Consider the following 23,000-nt stretch of genomic DNA (forward strand, 5'->3'; position numbering starts at 1 on the left):
CCTACAGCTATAAGCAATGGATTGTTTGTACTGGCATATAAAAGCCTCCAAGTCCCTTTGCCTTGAGGCAAGAACTTTAAGACTCAAATTTATCCTTTCCCATAGTTTTTTTTTTTGGTCTGATTCAACTGCTGCCTTTCATGAAACTGGTGACTAGCATTACAGCACATCAAAAGACTACCACTTTGTGTAGTGTACCACTACTACTACTTTTCAGTCTGTCCCAACCTGGTAAAATTCCAAGTTTTCCTCAAGGTCTTTTGCCTGTTAACACTCTTCATGGCCATGTCAAATAGTTAAAATTCTTCCAAATCTAAAACCCAGAAAAACAACTCAGACTAGCCTAAAAAAGGAAACTTTTAACCAGCAGGATAAAGGACAGCTACACGACGAAAGGGCTAAAACTCAGGCTTTAAGACAGAAACTGAGGGTTATGTTGGAGATTATCAACACCCTGGACAGTAAGTTTTACAAATTAAGACCTGCCAATACCGCCTATGCTCCATTACTGGTATTTTCCATCACCCAGCTACCCAGATTTGAGGCTGAATGACATCACAATTAACAGAACTATGGACTAACATCACCTAGGTTCAGATCGTGGCATTGCCACCTAAACAGCTATTTGAACTAAGTTACATCATTTCATTGCTAAAGATTGTATATAAAGTGCTTCTCAAAGTACCTGAAATGTACTAGTATCTAAATGCGATAAAGGTTAGCAAGGTAACAAAAGAATCTACATATAGCAACATCTCTGCAATGGTCATGAAAATTACTTAAATACAAAAGAAAACTAAGAACATGTATTTCAAGTACCCTCAGTCTAGTTATTTACTATAACTCCATCCCCAAATGGATATCCCTCTGAATTTTTCAGGAACAGAAACAGAAATTCATCTCCCCCTCCCCAAAATAGCAAAGATACATCTCAGTCCAAAGAACACATTGCCCTAACAATTAACTACAAAAGAACTCTAACAGAACAAGAACACTTCTTTGTAAACAGCTGCACCAGCATTTTTCTTTCCATTTGCGTTTATTTAAACACAGTTCTCAAAACATTTGAGTGAAATTGGGCCTCCTTTGGTAAGCAAAGGACCTGAAAATAATATTTAAAAAATGAACAGGCAAAGTCTTCAGTTCATCCATGACACAGGTGTAGTGTTCCCTTCTCTTATCATGTACTCTGAAGCACCCAGTTTTTTCATATAGTCTAAAAGCTAGAAGAACAAGAGTATATTTGTGGTGGAATGTATTGTCACTTGCTGATAACTAGTTGAAATACCATTATCCCCTTGTAACAGCTTTTTAAGAAACAGCCTTTTAAGGCATACACTGTGTAACTCTTCGTTTCTTATTTCCTGCTATACATATTACAGATTACATAAAAGCTGACAAATCCACATTTATATAAGCATTAAGCACTGGCTGTATTTTAAGGTTTTTAGTTCTAATACTAGCAGTACAGAGTTACAGAGCATAATTTTTAACATTTAGTTGCACTTATATAAGTATGGTATGTTTCATGGACTGGAGGAAAATGGGCATTTGTCTTTAAATTTACTACTGACAACTTAATCTGAATAGTTCTGCTAAGCATTGATATGTTAGAAAGAAAAGTAAAAATCAAACTGTTTATTGTTGCTTTTTGCCATTTGGTAGCATTTTACACAGGCTTTGATCTTCAGAATACCCTGGATTCAGTAGAAAAACCTTTTAAATGAAGTTTTGTACAATAGAAACTTCTCAGCAGTCAAAATTTAGACTGTAAAAAAATACATGCAAAACATACTTTTCTGAAAACACTTAACTTTGAACAAAGCACCGAACTACACAAATGCAGAATGAAAACAGCATTTCAACTCCACCAAAAGTAGTCATCATAAAAGGTGTAAAAGTCACCTAACTTCACTAGGCACTGTTCACTTTTTAAACAAGAGACAATAAAAAATATTGTCCACAAACAATATCCCAGCTCTAGGGCAGGTTTCAGAAAGTCTTCATGCTTTAATAGCGACCTAGGAAGAAAAGAATGAACATGCTTTAATATTAAGTGAACTAATTATCAAATATACTTTAATGCTGAGAATTTCAGAATATTCTGCCATTAAGAAATTCCTATGTACCAGACAGACCCCTCCACCCCCAAACAGAGAAAGACTTCCATGTAAGGATTACACTAGAAATGAGATAGCAATGTTGCATAACACAAATTGCTGGGAAGTATAACTCAATCTGAGAGCTAAAAGTAATCCATGTTTCTGTGCTGTCCAAAAATTTTTAAGGACTCTTGAAAAGCTACTAAAGTTACTATTTCAGTTAGAAACAACAGGAGTCTCTGAGCCTACTCTGGCTCAGGAGGCTCTCCAATTTTTCCTTCTTAAAAAATAATAGGATTCTAAGGGTTGTTTCCATAAACTTTCTTGAACCAAAAAACCATTCAGGGTGTGTGCAGAATCACAGGTATAGATAAAACTACCTGAAAGCAATCCATTATCTGCAAAAGGGAATAGTTACTTGGTGTATTTTGTCACCAGAGCAAGCCATACTACAACGATATAAACAATCATTAAGATAAAAACTTACGAGGTGAATATGATCGAGATCTGGAACGTGATCTGTATCCTCCACGACTATAGTAAGGAGAAGGTGACCGCCTTCTATAAACAAATGTCAAGATTGTCTAAGTCTCAATAATTAGACCAAACATATAAATTTATGACTATAAATACTGCCCTTTTATCAGTTCCCAAAAAAGGAAATGCTGCATGAACCTTTGATGTCTGTTTAAGTCTTGAGAATGAAGTACATTATCAGGCCCAAGTACCAAATAACTTTCAGGTCAAATAATCCTTGCTATATTTTAATCTGCTTATCTCTTAAATTTTGTGAAGTATGATTAAGAGAGGTAAAAGAAAATTCCTGGCTGGGTGTGTGGCTCACACCTGTAATCCCAGCACTTTGGAGGCCAAGGCAGGAGGATCACTTGAGGCCAGGAGTTTGACCAGCCTGGCCAACATGGTGAAAACCTGTCTCTACTACAATACAAAAAAATTAGCTATGTGTGTGTGGTGGTGCACGCTTGTAATCCCAGCTACTTGGGAGGCAGAGACTGCAGTGAGCTGAAATTGCTCCACTGTACTCCAGCCCAGGCAACAGGGTTGTTCTGTCTCCAAAAATTAAAAATAAAAATGAGAGAAAATTCCCATACCATTCAATAATTCCAACAGCACCCTCATGAATACCCAAAACTAATTCCACAAGTACTTCAGGATTTAGCTTTGTGTAAAAAAAGCTGTTCATGTGTTATTAGATGCTTACAAAAAGCAAATAAAATGTAATACAAGAACATAATGACAAAAAAATGAGTTATTATCAGTGACTTTAACTTCACTTTAAAGTTAAAGTCACTTTAACATCACTGTACCTCATCAAGGTATAAAATGGTACCACTAAATAATAACCCATTGTAAACCCAATTAATTTTTATAAATATACAAAGATTTTACGTAGTCATTTAGTTTCCGTTAGAATATTTTCATGAACTTCAAACAGTATGATTTTGGGTATTCCACTTATAATTTACCAAAACATCAGTAGGCAAACATCTTTATGTGAAACTTTCTACTGTTGTACAGATGCTAAGTCCTCTCCTGGCGTACCTATAAATCTGATCCCTGTCTTGAGCAGCTCTCCATCCTCCTCCTCCGCCACCTCCTCCTCTGTGAAGACAGAAAGGCAACAGGCATTCCGTTTGTAAGTTTTAAAAAATGATGTCATTCATTTAGTAAAATAAAAACTTTCATACAGCATGAATGAGATGTTTCTTGCAGGTCAAGTGATTTGCCACTCTTTTTAGAAACCTGCATAGGGTTCTCTCTGGTGGCTGAAACAAGCAGTATTAGAACACAGAACATTCCTAAGTAAATGCTCTTCAAAAAAAAAAAAAAAAACACCAAACAAACAGCTTAATCTCAGTCTCAACAAATCAGTACCTTCAGTACCATTCAACAGTGATGCTTTAAATAAAAAAGGGTTTTCATGGGTGATAAAATGCTGAACAAGAATACACTTACAGACTCACTTTCAGACAATGATTAACAACTGTTAACTTCTTAAACATTACCAAATAATCCACAAAAAAGACATCCATACCTCAATACCATTATCAATGACAACAGTGGTCAATACTAACTGTATTATTTGACTTGTCAAATTACACATTTTGACAAAGCAAGGGAGGACCAAAATGTCACGATTTTACTTCATTCTTATCTTTGGAAGTATTCTCAAACGTATCTTTATTTTTAAAATATGATTGACATTTCCCTACCCAAACCCCGAAATACCAAATTTTTGGCAACAATAAAAAGCGACTTACCCTTGTCATACTAAATTAATGTCGTAAAATTATTCTCTGGACTCTTTCAAGGCATCAGTTTTACCTGCCCTCTAAGTGTACGATGCATGCATTAGATTCCAAGAAACTGCCTGAAAAGTGGTGGCTTTCCAAAATGGCTTATGAAATTTGCTTTTACAAGACTAAGACAGAGGCTATAATTTTTTTTTTTTTAAATTTTTAAGGTGGGGTCTTGCTCTGGTGGGAGGAGACTCAGATGGGAGTGTACCTGGCTCACTGCAGCTTCAATCTCCCCAGATTCCTGCCTCAATTTTTTTACAGATGGGGTCTCCCCATGCTGCCCAGGTCAGTCTCAAATTCCGGGGCTCAAGCAATCCCCCCGTCTCAGCCTATAATTCTGCTTTCATTATCTTTTTTTTTTTTTTTTTTTTTTTTTTAGGAGAGAGTCTCGCTCTGTTGCCCAGAGTGGAGTGCAGTGGTGCAATCTCAATTCACTGCAACCTGTCTCCCGGGTTCTAGCAATTCATCTGCCTCAGCCTTCCGAGTAGCTGGGACTACAGGCATGCACCACCATGCCCAGCTAATTTTTGTATTTTTAGTAGAGACGGGGTTCACCATGTTGGCCAGGCTGGACCTCAGGTTATCTGCCTGCCTTGGCCTCCCAAAGTATTGGGATTACAGATGTGAGCCACTGTGCCCAGCCTCATTCAATGTTTAAAAAGAATACAACATTTTATTATTAACATTATAAGTTATCATCTAAATCCCATTTATATTCTAGAATATTTGAACAGAAATCCAATTACACATTAAATTGATTAAAAGACACAGAACCTTAAAATCTGATTTACGCTTCTGCTCTGCATTTCTAGAGTAAAAGTACTAAAGCAAAGCTTTTACCAAGGGCTAAAACTTAAGCATAGTGCTGCTCTGTACACTGAGATTCAGACGTTGACCTTTCTACCTCATAACTTACCTGTATGATCTGCTATAGTAGTCCCGATCATCATAGCCCCGATCATATCCTCTGTCATAATAATCCCGACGGCGAGAGCTGCCACTATAAAGAAAAAAAGACATGACTTTTTATATCTGCTAGTAGGTCTTTTCTGACACATTAACTGGAAAATAAACATTATTCCTGTTAAAATTCTCACCTATATTGAACAAACATTGCCCTTTCCCCTGTTTCTACATAAACCTATTTTTAAAAATCTTTGGTTAAGGAGGCACACAGATCCTGCCAGATGTCAATTTGCATATCCCACATATTTCTAAGAGGAAAGAAAAACAGTATCACTTTGCTCTATTTAAGAAAATTTAGGCTGGGCGCAGTGACTCACACCTATAATCCCAGCACTTTGGGAGGCCGAGAAGGGCAGATCACAAGGTCAGGAGATTGAGAACATCCTGGCTAACATGGTGAAAACCTGTCTCTACTAAAAATAAAAAAAATTAGCAGGGCATGGTGACAGGTGCCTGTAGTCCCAGCTACTCGGGAGGCTGAGGCAGGAGAACCACTTGGATCCGGGAGGCGAAGGCTACAGTGAACCGAGATTGTGCCACTGCACTCCAGCCTGGGCAACAGAGCGAGACTCCGTCTCAAAACGAAACAAAAACAAAATCAAACAACAACAAAAACAAAAAAGAAAATTTAAAAGTGCACTTGACTAAGGTTTACAGTTTTACCTGTAATAGTTAAACTTAAATCAATCAACAGTCACGTTTATGGCACAAATCTAAGTGCTGAAGACTTTCCACTAATGTGTTTCTTTGATAAGTGAACAATTACCAATTATATTTATTTTGAAAATAAACTTACTAAGTAGGTCTCCCCATGTAAATTCCTGGTGTTGGTGTATGGGGTCTTTTTGTTATAGAGAAATCAACTCTGATCCTACGCCCATCAAGTTCCATTCCATTGGCACGTTCTTTAGCCTTCAAAAGATAAATAAATTGTTATATACATCCTGAACAAAGCCACTAATTATCCCATGGCTGAGTAAGGTCCCACTGCACACCTCAGTTAGGTGCATTAAGTTATCTTCATGTTAGCCAGAACATAAGGTCTACAACTTACAATGTGTTGTTCCCTCCACTAAATGTTCATTTGTAAAAGCTACTCATAAAAACGTGAAGCAATTATTTTACCTAACTATAATCCTGACAGTATTTCCAGCTCCAAAGCAGCACACAATTGGCAAATTACAGCCTGTAGGTCAAATCTGGCCAGCTGGCTGTCTCTGTATAACCCATAAGCTAAGAATTTAAATAACTAGGGGGAAAAAATAGTATTTCATGACAAGTGAAGAAACACACGGATTCCAAATTCCAGTGCCCCAAAATAATCTTTTATTGGAATAGGGCCCCACTCATTTATCTGGCTGCTGTTGGGTTAAAACAGCAGAGTTAAATAGTTGTGACTGAGATCCTATGATTCATGAAACCTGAACATATTATTTAACCCTTGAAGTTTTCTTAGCCCTTCTCTGGAAGCCAAAAGCTAAGACTGAAGCAAAGTCTTAAGTACATATAGTTCCTTTTCCCAGAGTCCGTATTAACAGCATACATTTAAAAAATAAAAATAACCCATTTCGAACACATTAAAGTTTATTCATAATTTGAGGAAACATCCTTTTACCTAAATAGAATTAAAATTTCTAATTCCAATACTATGCTATCTTCCAGTTCAGATGTTCAAGCTAGTGTTTATGCCCCAGAGAGTTTCTGGCACTAGAGATTAAGATAAAATTTATGCTATTTTCTGAGAGCTGTGACCCTACTGCAAAAATTTAATTAGGAAATGGGTGAACTCAAGCGAATCCTACTTACACCTTTGGCATCTCAATTTTTCCTAAAATGAAGCTGTGTATTTTAAGAGGTCTCTCCAAATCTTACAATTCCACAAAGTCACTCATTGTAACCAGCTGCATTCAGCTTTTAATTGTTCCATTAGTAGGTTACCCCTTTAAAAATTTGTTTAAAAAATTTTTAATTTCCATAAAGACCTACTTAAAGTGATTTTACCTGGAGCTCAATTCCTAATCTCAACATTGACTATCAGAGAGCTTGTCATTAAGTGTTTCTCAGTTTTTCCTCTTCTCTATACTTGGAGACGACTTTAGCTACCATCCTTTCTGTACCTGAAGTCTGAATTTCTTAAATGGGATCTAGCCTCACATATCTTGACTCCTATATTCTGCCTCAAGTCAAAATCCAAATATGACATCATTCACTTGCCAAAAAAGGAACATAACTTTGCTTTTGGTTATTTTCGACTCTAGAATGTAAACTCAATGTAAACAATGACTACATATCCTGGTGGAATTGGGGTATAGTTGACCCCAGTAGGTGGCAACTAATAAAGTAGGTGGTAGGACCAACTTCCCCAAGTTATACAAAATTTTCTGTTATTGTGCAGGTATCTCAGTCTCCACAAGAGGCTGGAGAAAAAGTTCGAAGTATTATTGACTTGTCCTTGTCCCTATCCTAGCAACTGGTCACTGGTACTTGGTGTTAACAACAGAACTGGTGGTTTACAAAGGAACAGGTCGACTTTTACTTACTTCCTTGGCATCATCTACATTTTCAAAATATACAAAGGCAAATCCTCTTGAACGCCTAGACTGCTGGTCATACACAATAGACACATCGGCAATGGGACCATATTTAGAGAACACTTCTCTTAGATCTCTTTCTGTGGTGTACAAGCTCAGCCCAAATACTCCAAGACAACAGTTAGGATCAGGATTTGCCTAGGGAAAAAAAAATTTTTTAAACTTTGGAAAGTTGTCATAAAATCAAAGTTTTTAAAAAAGGGAGCTATATACTAGCCAAAATGTCACTAACAAGAAAATTACGTAATAATTAGACCAAATACCACTTGGAAATTACAAAATTACAGCAAGTACTATAAGCATTTTTGGGAATGGGTAGGAAAAATGCAAAAGAAAAAATTTCAACCTTAGAATTAAATGGGGAAACAATCCCTCGTGCTGGTGACAAGCAACCTGCATCTTTCCTTCTATGAATTTACTCTGAGAAAAATCCACATATTCATAACATGACACACAAGGATAACTGGAACCACAGAGTCCATCAGCTAGAAAAAATTTTAATGTTGACACACTTTCCATTCAATAAAATGCTCTGAATTGATGAGCATGTATGGGTTGATTTTTCAAGAAACACAATGCACAAGTGTATGTACATAAATGAAGCCCAAGGGGATGTGTACCAAACCATTTTACAGGTCATAAACAGCTTGCAATCATAAGAAACAAGAGTTGGCCAGGTGCAGTGGCTCATGCTTGTAATCCAAACACTCTGGGAGGCCAAGGCTGGTGGACTGCTTGATGCTCAGGAGAGTTTTGAGACTAGCCTGGGCAACACAGAGACCCCACGTCTATAAAAATACAAGAAGTAACTGGGTGTGATGGTGCATGCCTGTAGTCCTAGCTACCCAGGAGGCTGAGGTGAGCGGATCGCTTAAGCCTGGAAGGTAGGATGCAGTAAGCTGAAACTGCACCACTGCGCTCCAGACTGGGTGACAGAGTGAGGTCCTGTCTCAAAAAAAGATGACAGAGGAAAGAATAAAGAGTGAACCATATGTTGATAACATTCCAGATGCTGTGATGAATTTACCTAAAGATTCCATTTATTTCATAAACTAACAATTTACTAGGGAAAAATTCTACTCTACTGTAAAAACATTAAGTCCCCCCGCATCCTCCTCCTAAACCACTTGGATTATACAATGAAATCACAATAAATATCTCATTTGAAGTCTTTCATGAAATGTAAAAAACACCTTAACAACACCAAAAAGAAATTAGCTTCAAATTAAATGAGAAAGTTAGGAGAGCATCTAATTGGGTTTATGCAGCCTGGAAAAAAAGAGTAACGTTAGCATACAACTATATTTTGAACTAATGTGCTAATACTATAGTACAGTATAGTAATGCACAGTGGGAAGTTTCTTTTGATGGGCTAAGGAGTTACATCATCACTGTGTCAGTATTATGCTTAAATGACAGGTAGCCCAAACGCAGACCCCTTCATGAAGATTAACTTAAAAGACAGTCTCAAAACACTAAAAAGTTCACTCAGGCACCCACTGCTAAAGCTCTATTGTCAAAATCAGCTCTAACTTTAAGAAAAAGTAAATTTAGGCAATTCACTGCTTCAAAACCAGTTTTTCGCCTTACCCGATTCCCAACATGACGCCTGCGAGTAGACATGGGAGAATGGCTGTGGCTGTGCCGTCTACGATAATCTCGACTGTAAGACCTGCTACGTGATCTTCTATGGGAGCGGGAGCGAGACCGTGACCGGGTATAATGCCTTCGGGAGCTTCTTCTGGATCTAGACCTGCAAGACAAAGACACCTCCCTAAGGTTACGATTGACAACAGATACTATCTTCTTTAAGTTTATTAATCTATTCTAAAGTTAAACTCCAAAAGAGGGAACAATCCAGGTATATGCTAACATGGTTACCAACTTAATAGGATCAATACTTTTCTTCTCTAATTATTAAGTCATTTCAACTTTGCTAGGAAGCGTTCTAAAAACCACAAGCTCTCCTCCAGTATTTCTTCCAATTAAAGACACATTACTTATCTTTTGCAAATCAAGGCATGCAGTATTTTACTAAGTTGGCTTGTGCCTATCTTTCCCCCTCAGAAAACCATTTCTCTACTTTTCTGTCTCCCATTATGCCCATCATTAACTTAATACAGTAACAAAATCACAAGTATTCCCCAGCAGTTAAAAAGAAAAACAAAAAAATCGAGTGGCTCTTGACTAACTAGAGTGACTCTAAGTTGTCATCGAAACCAGGACACATTTAAGAAAAGGGGTGCTGTTAATTATGCCTGACCACAGGCATAAACTGGTATTGTCCCAGGCAAACCAGGATGTGTATATATATAGCCTACTCTTCACCAACATTTAAAAAAAAAAAAAAGCGCACCACGTATATACTTATTTATCAAGAATTGCAATTACTGAAAGCCAGTGTTCTGCAGTCTATTTGCCATACTAATAAGCAATTTACTTACATTCAGTAAATCCTCACAACCACCCTGAAGAACTGGTACTGTATTTCTAATTTGCCTTTTATAAAGAAGCTAATGCTGAAAGGTTATATAATCTGCCCAAACCAACAAAAATAGAGAACCCTGACTCCAAAAGCCCAGGCTCTTAACCGCTTTTAGTCTTGCCTCCCAGAACTTAAGTTCACTTCTAGTGCCAATATTTAATAGGCCAACAAATAATCTAACCGTCTCTAACTTCCTGGTTTACAAAACACGCACCAATTTCAGAGCTAAGAGTAACGAGGAAATCTCAAGACAGTCTTTCTTACCTAGATTCAGATCTGGACCTGGACTTTGATCTGGAACGCCTGGAATCTTCCTTGGAGCGAGACCTTGCAGGGGTATGCCTTGCAGATTTCCCCGATCCGTGAGCACTTCCACTTCTGGAAGCAGAACGGGATTCCTACACGTAGATGTTAAAAGTTTAATTTGCACACTTTCTGGGCAACTTTAAAAACAAATAAGCTGCTGTGAGATAAATGGCGAGGGACAGCAATCCCCTTCCAAGATAAGAAAATATAGGTAAGGGCAGGAACTGAGTATACCTGGTGTTTATAGTTTCATTGCTCCAAATGACATAAGTCAATTAACTTGTCCTTTCTTCCACCTTTTTGGAGCAGGGATAAGAATTATTTGACCCCACTTCCTTCAGAAAGGGGTGCCAAAGTCAAGCAGTTAAGGGAACTGTCCAAGGACTGTGTTTCAGAATGTTACTCCATAAAGACTAGGGTGAGACGGAACCTTATTAACTATGACACCTATACTTTATACCTATTTCAATCAAGTTGCAATCAATAAAACAAACCCTATAAAATTTATATAATTTACTTAAAAAAATAGACCTTGACCTTTCAAGTTATTATTTGTAATTCAGTGATAAAAGAGATAAAGATGATGATCTCAGTTTCAAATCCTAGAGAAAGGTAGAAACCTAGTGGAAAGCAAAGGCTAGCGTGAAAGACACTAAACCCTGTAAAACCCTATTGCATCTAACCATGGTGGGAGGCTCCCTAAAAAACTGAAAGCAACCAGATGGAGCTACAACAGAACAGCGAACTACACACAAATAAGAGTAGAGAAGATATCAGAGATCCTTCACAGTTTCTCCAGCTAAATGGAGATAAGCCAGGGCAAACTTATGGGAAACCAGGAATTAACCTAACTTACCTAGTTAACTTAAGCACACATTAAAACCAGGGCAGCTAAATCAGGAGCTCCTAATCTAGGGCCCAGGAAGTGAAAGAGGATAGAAACTACATACAAAAGCCAAAGCTTTCCCAGTCAAAATTGGGATTGGCTGGCATGTTAAGGGGTGGGGGGGATCTGTAATGAAAATAGCAAAGGAATGGCTAACCAGGACAACTAGGTCATCAACGAGTTAAAGACACATAGTCAGAATTAATCAACAAAGGGTATATTAAGTAATGAAATGAAGGAAAAGTTCTGCCAAGGCACCAAAACAGCAGATGAGGAAGGGACAGAACCTACTTACTCCTCATCAGTCTGATAGGTAAAATTACCAAATAAGGCAACCTTTATTTTAGGTTATCCAACTTAGACAAAGTAAAGCCTGGTGAGCCTTTCTACTCAAGAGAGCAGAAATAGCAAGACTCAAAAGGAAGCAGTATTACGATAAGTCACTATATGGCATGAATCAAAGGTGAAGCTTCCACATAAAATTTAATCACAGGAGATTTCCTTGTGTGATACATCTTCAGAGTATTCTGGACATTCTTGAAAGGATAGAAGATAGAGGATTATTTTAAATTACACCTCAAAACACTTTAGAAGATAGTTTTGTGGTTTACAGCATAATGGAGAAAATTTGGATGATCCTTTGATGCTCAGGGAAAAAATGTATAATGTAACACAGAAGAGACAAATTAAGGTTTCAGGTTTAACAGAGAAGGAAAGGCTAACTCATCCAGTAAAATGAGTTCAGGTCTTTAGGCCCAGACGACTCTAGAAACGTTCAAATGACTTCAAGGCCATTATAAAACATTGGTGAGGTGACATGAAACGTGACAGCCTTTCCTCTCTACCTCCCTCCATGAGTGACTGTAAAGAGATTAAAAGAAAAATGATACCCTTCTTTATTAGTGAGGACAGCTGCCTTTAACATCAAGAAATGGTTAAAGGATGTAGTGATGCTCTGGGGATTCCAATAAATAATCCCTTGGAGTTCCCTATCAAGTATTCTGAAGACTCAAAAATGAGGGTGTAGTTTTTGCTACTTTTACCACAGGCAAAAATTAATACAGGTGAGAAAATAGAAATGGGGAACCCAAAAGTTGCTAAACGCCTATTTACTCCAACACTAGAAAGATTACCTCAATGGAAGTGAAAGCAGAATATGGATGTTTCACATTAAGTTAAAAGACTACCAATAAAGTAACTGTAGTTAACAGAAATCAGTCGGCCCAGGAATCTGAGTATAAAGGAAGAATGGGTCAAGTCAAGGTCCTCTTTAATAAGCTCCTGGCTTTATTTAACAGAAAAGCTTTTATTCTAAGCTAAGATGCTTCAGCAGCCTGTCCACTGAGGGAAGAGATACTACTCCTAACCTAGAAAATAAGACTTAATGAAGTTTTCTCCTTAAATTCCAGCAGATCACAGATATAATATTTGGGAAACCACAGTTTTCACTCAGCCTCCAAAACTAACGGACTACACAGATACATTTTGTAAGCAATCATTTCTTAGGCCAGGAATAACGGAAATACCAGAATGCAAAGGCTTCCTTTTCTATACTGACACGTGTTTGGGACAGCACCTAAACGTCTCCACCTTTATCAGGGATATTTTCTTAAAAAAGTTAAAGCCTTCTGAAGTTATTTTGGCCATTTAACTGGCTGGGAAATACATATGCAAGGGAATAAAGCAAGCTTGTCTACAAAAAATAAGACCTAAAATTAGCACCCAAATCGAAAGCATAATGTTAACTTTAAATATTAATGCAGACAGGCAAATCTGTAAAACCAGTTGAGGAAGCCCCTAAATCTAAGGATACTTCAAATTCCACTGTTAGGGCTGACACGGTCAACACATTAAAACCACACCAAGAGACAGAACTGGACACCACTGCCTCACAAAAAGGGACCATGAACCGAAAATTAGCATGAATAAAGCCAAAATTTCCCTGAAAAATGCTCAGGGAATCAATCAAGCTCTCACAGACTGGATCTCAGCCACATCCTAACACAAAACCTGCAGGGAATACATCAAGTAAAAATACAGCACACTTAGCCTTCCAACAAAATAATCTACATCTCCCTATTCTGAGAACAGCAACCACCTTACAAAAACGTATTTGAAAGAAGGAATCACCATCCAATCCCTGTATTATTTTAAAAACTGAATATAGTTTATTAGATTTAAAACAGTGGCTCATAAACACAGGTATGCACTAAACGTCTATAGCATTTTCAAATACAAGAACTCTGAACTGGAGTCTGTTTTTAGGTGGCCTGGAATTGGGCATCTGCATCTCTTAAAACACTGTGTTTATCATACTAGTTAAGTCTGGCTTACTTGACTTAGTCAACTTCAGAAGTTACATGCTTCCTACTGATTTTTTTCTCTTGGCAAAGGTTACCTTCCTGAAACGCTGTCATCCCGACTTCCTTGCTTTGACTCCCCCTAGCATTAATCAGACCTCTGATTTAAGGTGGTCTTTCACACACTGCCTGTTCTTAGGAACAGAAGCCGGCCTTCTCTTCATCTTCCCTATGGTCCGAGGAGGAGACATACTAGGACCCACAGATGCTTTGGTCAAGGGGGAAAACAAAAACAAATGGACACAATGGTCCACTAGCAATGTTTTCTCACCTTAAGTCTATCCAGCTTGGGTCATAACCGGATTCCAAATTGCTTTCTTTCCTTTAGTGGGCTGGGGGTTAAGAGGTATTTTCCTCTTTTGCACCCCAAGGACCTGTCAGGTTTCTTCATAAAAGAATCCATGGGCTTGGAATTAAAATGTAATATTCGTTCACATCACTTTTACCTCAGCTTCCTGCCTGCTCTTTGAGTAATTTGGAACATAAAAGTAACATTTATGTTATCATTAGTTTATCTATGGCAAGAAATTTGACAAAGGAACGCAAAACTTCTTATGAGAAAATTTTCTTCTGCTTGCAAGATACAGAAATAAACAGGCCTGAAAGCATCAGAAAATGGATTCTCTAAGAAATGCCATTTAAGTCACTTTCTCCAAGAGCATGAAGACCTGACAACTCTCAGAGAAAGTTTATTTTCAGGAAGAACTGTATGAGATGATACCCTTGGCATTCTCAATTGGGTAGAAAACTGTTGGCTGGCTACTATTGGATATTATTTTGATATGTGTACTTGTCTCATCCAACTGAGAGTAACAACATTACAACAATCACTTGACCCTTCTACTCAGCTAAAATAAAACACACAGAAAAGGAAGAGACAGCTTTTTGGTTGAATTTCTCAGTAAGTGGTAGGGATGGGTAACCAGAATAAAGCTACTTTGTAACCTGTACCTCTAATATCACAGTAACTAAATGTTGATAGCAGAAAAGGAGAAATAGGAATGAAAGCATCTGCCACTACTGCAATTTGCATTAGCTATTCTGTTCACTCATGTGACCCACCTCTTCTAAGGGGAAGCTACTGTATTTTATCAGTAACCCTAGTCAATCAGCTGGAATAGGCATTAAACAGAAACAGAATTTGAAAAACCATCCCTGTGTATTTAGCAAATATGCATCTTAAATTTAGGGCCCAAATGCTCATAGATTTCCACTACTGCCATATGGAAAAAACTAACACACTAATGCCAAAGAGAACTATTTTATTCAATGCTTTGTTTGGATTTTGGGGGTTTGGTTCCATAACCATCTTGGTGACATTCTTTTGAAAATCGTTTAACAGAAAATATTCTACTACACATTGCTCAGTACTGAAGGAAAGAGATCAGTGCAATCTAAGAGTCCAGGGAGGTGGCAAAGACCACTAGTTCCAACCCTGGAGGTATTCACTCATGCCCCAGGACCAGCAACATTAGATAGGTAAAATGTTTATCTAGAGAGGACAACATGAAGCCCACTGTTACCCATGCTGGAGAGCTCATTGCTGCCTGGTGCTTGACTACTAAATATTGTTTTTTAAAAATTGCATTTCAATCATTTGACTAAGCAGTTAAAATCAGAATTACCTAATTTAAACGTTTCCCCTGGAAGGCACTTCTTTACCCTGTATATATTTTCTTCTATTAAACAAATAATGCATGCATGTTTAGCAAAATATACAGGGACACATAAACAGACTAGTAATTACTTAGCGTAGTGCTTTCTGATTCCAGATTACTTCTTATCTTAACTTCATTTTTATTTCTTTTCTTCATTCTTCCGTTTCAAATTCTGACTTCTTTCATCTTCCCCACTTCACACAAATTGCTCAATATTCTACAAGTGGGACTTCTGGTCTGATAATTAGCATGCATTCTTTCTTTTATTTTTTCAAATTTCAGCTTCACTTATTCCTGAGCTTCAAATACTCATTTATAAAACTTGTCAAATGACGACTTCCGCATTTTCCTTCTTCAACATTAACCTTAATAGAAAAAGAACAGGATGAAGAATATTTTAAAACTCCAGGATAAAATCCAGTGCCAAAACTGAAACTAGAAAAAAAAAATCCCTTTGTTGATTTGGATTAAAAAAGAAACTAGAATATGCAGCTCAAAAAACTGAAACTACATAGTTTTCTGCTGGTTCTAGAATATATGGTAATCAATCTCATTTCTCTACTCCAAATAGATTTATCATGCTTAAATTGAATGTGAAGTGCGCCACTGAACATTTACTGTTCATTTAACATTTTAAGAACTATTACATTTCACACTTCTTATTATATTCAATAGAAAATAGGTTAAGTGTCAAAAGCACACCTCTAGTCAAAAAGTGACACATTAATACATAAGTGCAAGAAAGGAAAGCACGGACAATTCATTTGTACGATGACAAAGGCTCAGGGTTGAAGAGGTTTACAGTATTGTGACTTGTCTAGGTAGGATAAAGAAACGTATTTAGCGTCACACACTTTTGTTCTGTATTTGAGTTCTGTAGAAAGACGGTGTCAAGGAACCTGACAATTTGGAACTGAAGTGTAACCCACCCCCTGGAAAAGCTGCTCTAGTGATATTTTATAGTATGAATCACAAAAAGACAAAATCAAGTCAACCACCTACAATATGCCAGTAGCTATGAAGGAAAGCAGAACAAACTTGAATCCAACACTGGTATTTTCAGAGTTTTGTTGTACATTTTCCCCCTCAATGAAGAAAATATTAAGTCTTCTGGGTGTCCAAAGGAGAAATACTACTTTAAAAGGTGGCACTATTAAAATTATAGCTCACCTCAAATAATTAAAAAGATTGAATTTAGATGATGTCTAAATGTCTGAACACGATAAACAAAATAAAATAAATACTGCCTCCATATTTATTTTGAAATCATACATTTCACCTTGATGATCTTTCATTTGTCAATTATTTCCTCTCCTAGTTTTTCCTCCTGAAAAAAATGTAAGGCTTTGTTAAAAAACTTGCAAGTCTTTATACCTATCTGGGCATAAAGACAACCATTGTTAACCTGGCAAGTGCTGGGATGTCTTTCCTAACAAAAGGATAATTTCCAGTCTAGTTTTAAAGTCAATTATTGTTTAATCCAAAAATTTTAAAATACATTTTTATTTAAGGGAGTTACAGTAATTGGTTTTCTTTAAATATCCATCACTAAAATGCAATGGGAAATGTTTTCTGGCAGCACAAATGTAATCGTGGAATCAGAATGCCCAAGCAGGTTTCCTTAGGGCCTCCTAAAAGTTCGATACAAATAGGGCACTTAGATGCAGAAGATACAGGAATAGAGGCCATAGCTGTAGCTATCACAACTGTTTCCAATATGGATACCTTCCCGCTGTTATTTCATTGCCCCTTCCTAACCTGATTCCTTCTCTTATAGTCTAAAAACAAAACCATTACTAAATTAATATAAATATTAGATTTATTTCAACTCAGCTAAGTTCGAGTGGCTACTTTATAAAACCAGAAGACCAACTATTGGGCTAATGTTATATACATTTAGTTAAGAGATCCTAGTTAGAAATAAACAGAAACTTGTCCTATCAACACATTTTTGTTAAAATGTTTCTAGGGGATACAACTGGAATCCATTTAACATTAAACATGCACAAACTCATTAAGTTAAGCGACAAGGCAGTATTTTAAAAATTGGGAGGGATGGGGCAAAGAAAAACTAATTAATCCTGTTATGGAAAGGTCAATGCTCATATCAATATATTAAGGACAAAATGTCTACCAGAAGGGTGAATGGATAGATAAAATCCTCAAAAACTGGAGAATAGTGTCTGGAAAAAACCATCACCTGAAATTAGTTGTAGGCCCGTGCTTACAAAAACTCTCTTGCAAATATAGCACAGACTCTTAAATTTACATTCATAAAACATTCAGTACTCCCCAACAAAAGTATTAAGTATCTTTTGACTTTTCAGAAGACTGCCTTTTAACCTAATTTCTAACCACAAAAATTAAAGAGAAAAAGGGGCCCCTCATCCAAACTGTCACATAACAATCTACGTTGATAACATCAATCTCAGTGTAACCTCCAAAACCCAATTCAAAGCAGAGATTTTGGGGGAATTTCAAGACTGTAATTTGCTATGGTGAAGAACTTGCTTTGGCTTGCAGTTTAAAAACAATACTAAGTGATTTCAATATCTAATTCTACATATCCCACACCCCCAAATACTAACATGGGTCAAAACACTTAAAATTCCAAACATCAGTCACCATGCCTTGTTAACAGTCGCATATGTAAAAACACTAATCAACATAAAACATAACGCTAAGGCTCAATAAATATACACAACTGTAGCTCTGTCCTAGTCCTGGGCAAAATAACTATGAAAGCATTAATGTTTACCACCTAGATTTGAGTTTCGTTGTAGAGAAAGAAGGAAAAAAGGCTGTGCAAGGCAAATCCCATTAACACTTCCCCCACCACCTAAATTCCTCTTCAACCTTTTGGCAAAACCAGTGGTACTTACCTTATAAAATCACTTGTAATGTCAGCTTGAAAATGTCACGTTCTAGTTCCAGACAATATCCACAATATTAAAGCATTCTTGTTTAAAACCAAGAAAAAAAAAATATTTCAACCTGGTTTCAAGAGACTGATAAACCTAACCAGACTCACAACAATACAATTTCCTATTTGACAGTTCAATCCTTTAAAGGAATTTGGTGAGATGGCTACAATTCTTTAGAAAGAAGTAGATTCAGAGATGTTTTGAAAATTAGAATTTAGAGTTCAGGAGCTAAAACCAAGGAATACAAAAAGACATCCCAAGATTAAGCAGAAGAAGAGAAAAACTGCAGAATTTGAAAGGCAGTTTGATGGGCTGGTGTCCAGATGCTGCTATTCATCTCTAATGATAAAGATAATGTGCCTATGTTGCAAACACATCGGTTCTACAAAAATTAATAGCCAGTATTCTATCAGAGTATCTGCTGGGTCAAAACATTTTCTTTAACATCTAGTGCATACATCAGTATCTCCTTAGTTTTTGGATTCCTTTAGTAAACACTCACAGAAACTCGTTACAATGTTGAGGGGGTCAGAACATTACACCGAGTGCCAGACCAACATACAAATCTCACACACCCTACACGCTGTGACCACTATTGGGCTCTAAAGATTACCCTGCACTTCTAAACTTGCTATCAACTTTTTATTTAAGTTCTTGTAATTGTGACTTAACGGCTAGGAGTGCCTCTCTTTGCAAAGAAAGGGTGCTAGTCAACCCCTTTACAAAATGCAAGCAATTTGGGGGGAAGAGGCTTGAATCTGGAGATGAAAATGAGATCTTACTTTTGAAAGTGGTTTGGCTAGATCAGGTTAAGTCTGCTAATTAGACCCCTATAGACAGATTTTAGTGTAAATCTATTACCTTTGAGATGGGGGAATAAATCCCACAGACCAACAAGGGATGAGGGACACACCAGTTCTTTAAATGTTATTATATCCACCCAAATATATTCTACTGAGTAACCAAACTGAGAATAATTTATCCCACACACCCAACCTTATAGGGGAGGGACACAACAACAAACTCCTAGTCACTGGAAAAGGTGGGGCACAGAGGGGTGGTACTGTCTTGGATTAGAGACAGATAAATAAGGGAGAATCTCACTGATTTGAAGAGATTAGTGATTTACATTAAGACCCAGTCCAGAAGCCTGGAGTTGAATGACACTCATTTTTCTGGCTCCAGAGAAGCATCATACAGGCATGTCTAAGATTAAACTGTTCCACTGAGCTTTATGGTTTTCCCAAGCTTGCTTTGGAAGCTTGGACACGTGTTTGATTCAGGTGTATTCCAACCCTTAAAGGTTCCAATTGGAACACAAACACACAAACACCAAACACAACAATATGGAAGTACTTCACAACTTTTAAGTTTAGAGATCTCGGCCAGAAAGCGAAGACTCACGTAATAAAATAATTTCAATTTTTATCACATTAAGTTAACCTCCCTCTCACAATTCAAAGACTGTGAAAAACACAATGTACTTTTACTAGTAAAAAGATAACCAATCAGAAAATTTCAAATTTTCTCGACCCGAGTCTCAAACTGGAACCCAGTTTCAATTGTTTCCTTTCTCATGTAAAATATACTAATGAACTCTTTGGGCAATTTTCCATTCTCAAGCTTTCTTCACGTGTATTCAACCGAGAGCTCCTTTAGTCAGAAGCCAGTCATTTTGTATTTCCGAAGGAGTACAAAAGTACTCAGTAATTGTTCTGTTTAATAACAAAAGACTTTATGACTAGTTTTAACAGATTCAACTGCCAAAGAACAGAAGTCACGACTTTTTAACAACTTTTGAGCTCAATCCCAACTTTGTTACCCAAGAAAGCAAGAACTTAAAAAAAAAAATCTGTAACACTCGTGACGTTGCAGTCAGTCAGCTCAGGGAAAAACATAAAAAACTAAAAACTCTATGCTCTTCCGAATATGTAAACGCAAGGCTTGATTAGCTCAAACCAAATTAGGCAGTTTGGGCTCCAAAATTACACAGGAAACTCACGCTTCATCACTGAAAGTTTCTTCCTAAAATACTCTAACGAATCATCTAAAATCTTAATCAAAAGTTTGCTAAGACATTTAATAATCTTATTTACCTGATAAATCATATTCAGATCTTAAGGTAGCTCTACCAACAAGGGGAAACTTAGGTAACAATTTTTTTTTAAAGCACAAATTATTCCCGTAACAGCCTCAAAAATCAATTTCTATGGTGCTTTGCTATTGCCCTTCTAACAGATTTCTCTTAATTCTAGCAAGCCTTGTATCTTCGCACCATTCAATGCTTTCCGAATCTAATACCCAGAGCCTCACAGACCAGCTACGTATGCTTCTTAAATCCTAGAACTGTCTTGTTCCTGCAATTCAGTTTAACCCTCACTAAACACCTTTAAAAGGTGGAAACTTAAGGGAAGGAAAAGTGTACCCAACACACGCTGTGGTTCTAAGTATTAGAACGCCTCAAAACAAAGGAAATAACGGCGCCGTAAATTGTTGCCCGCCAATTTCTCCTTCACAATCCCGTGGAAAAGCGATGTCCACAAAATCATCTTAGCGATTTTGTGGTCTGTCCTAACAGAATACTGATACAGACTTTTGCCTGGGAAGCCCTTTATCAGAGAAAAGCGCTTCATTTAGGCCAAACACAAAGCCCTCACGCAATCCCCTCCACCTAACGGGCCCAAACTTAGTCGGCCTCAGATTAGCTTTCATCTTAAGAGGCCCCAAGGACATCCCAGACTCCGTCCTTTCCGTGGAGGCAAAGACGGTCCTTCGTTAACTTAAACACCTGCCCAAAGACCCCAAAGAACGTCGTCTGTCTCATTCCACCCCACCACGCGACCTTATGAAGCGCGGCCCGCGGCGGGTCGAGCCCGCGTTGCCGCGCGGCTCCTCCGCCATTTTGTGCCTCTGGCAGCGCGCCCAGCCCGCCAGCCCAAGATGGCTGCGGCGGACCTTCGCAGGAGAGCAACGCCGAAATAAGATATCGTTCCCCTCCCCCAACACCGCGGGGACGCAGCGGCCATTTTCGTCTTCCCCCGCTTATAACGGGAAAAACGGCCGTCTCAGGCAGAAGCCACATAAACCCGCCGGTGGCCTCCCTCCTTCACGACCAACGGCACTAAGCCACTATCCACAAGGGCTTTTTTTGGTTAAAAGCTGTCTCCCTTGCCTGCCCTCCCGGCTTCAGACTTCGGAGCCTAAAACGCCTCTGCCTCCTGGCCCGAGGCTGATGGGCCTAGAAAAAGATGCAAGGAGCTAGGACCACACAGCCGCCCCCTACAGCAGCTCTACGTACCCGCTCGCCGTAGTTCTGCTCGCCGCTGTCGCTCATGACTCCTGGCTGCTGTCGCCGGTCGATGTGCTTCAATCGAAGCTGCCAACCTCTTGCACCTTCTTTAAGGAGGCTCCGCCGCAGCCCCGCACGACGCGCCGGTCGCCCAGCAGCTCAGAGCCGAACCGCTCCGCACCGCCTCCGCACGGGCTCTAACTCTACCGGATGTGACGCGGCCCTCCTTAGCCAGGCTCCTCCCCTCCCAGAAACGCGCGCTTTCTTGGCCTCGCCCCTCCTCCCTCTGCCTTTCCTCTCCAGCAGTAGCGCGTCCCGCACAGGAAGTGACGTGACCCCGCCCCTCGCAGGGCCCCACCCCCGTTCCCGGGCCTCTATGAGGCGGGAAAGCTGCCGTGTCAGTTGGCCGCTGTGGTGGGCGCCACGGGGCCACGGTGATGTCACCAGTCACTTCTGAATCCCTTCTAGAACTTTCCAGGGAACCTGTCGACATTGCAGGGAGGGAGGAGATGCTGTTTTCCCCAATCTCAATACCTTTCTCCGCCTTATTAGTTTCTCGTTTTGTGTCTTTTCTTTGTTAGAGAAGTGAATGTTCGTACACTGGGTTCTTCATTTTGTCTTACTTGTAGATATTTCCTTCCTGCATACGTCTTCGTTTAAAAAAGGTCAGATCGGCCGGGCGTGGTGGCTCACGCCTGTAATCCCAGCACTTTGAGAGGCCTAGGTGGGCGGATCACAAGGTCAGGAGTGCCAGACCAGCCTGGCCAATATGGTGAAACCCCGTCTCTACTAAAGATACAAAAAAAATTAGCCGGGAGTGGCGGCGCATGCCTGTAATCCCAGCCACTCAGGAGGCTGAGGCAGGAGAATCGCTTGAACCCGGGAGGCGGAGGTTGCAGTGAGCCGAAATCGCGCCACTGCACTGCAGCCTGGGCGACAGAGCGAGACTCCCGTTAAAAAAAAAAAAAAATTAAAAAAGGTAAGATCGTGATACACAGGAATCAGACACAATATCTATTCTGAAGTTAAGAAATAATATGCTAGAACCGTTAAACACAATTACAAACTGTAAGTGCTAGAGGCATGTACAACTACAGGGGTGTCACAAGGAG

The 23,000-nt window shown here is 38.7% G+C and overlaps 1 protein-coding gene across 3 annotated transcripts; it reads right to left on the reverse strand.

The window, feature by feature from the left end:
• Positions 1-485: 485 nt before the first annotated feature.
• TRA2B (transformer 2 beta homolog) lies at positions 486-22,090 on the reverse strand. Of its 3 annotated transcripts, NM_001261336.1 has the most exon segments (9): positions 486-2,021; positions 2,590-2,663; positions 3,666-3,725; positions 5,340-5,423; positions 6,186-6,301; positions 7,930-8,118; positions 9,571-9,733; positions 10,730-10,863; positions 21,898-22,090. In NM_001261336.1, coding segments are annotated over 9 exon segments (867 nt in total). In that variant the 5' UTR covers positions 21,934-22,090; the 3' UTR covers positions 486-2,010.
• Positions 22,091-23,000: the final 910 nt, after the last annotated feature.

Source organism: Macaca mulatta, chromosome 2, assembly GCF_049350105.2.
Source record: "Macaca mulatta isolate MMU2019108-1 chromosome 2, T2T-MMU8v2.0, whole genome shotgun sequence".
Classification (NCBI taxonomy): domain Eukaryota; kingdom Metazoa; phylum Chordata; class Mammalia; order Primates; family Cercopithecidae; genus Macaca; species Macaca mulatta.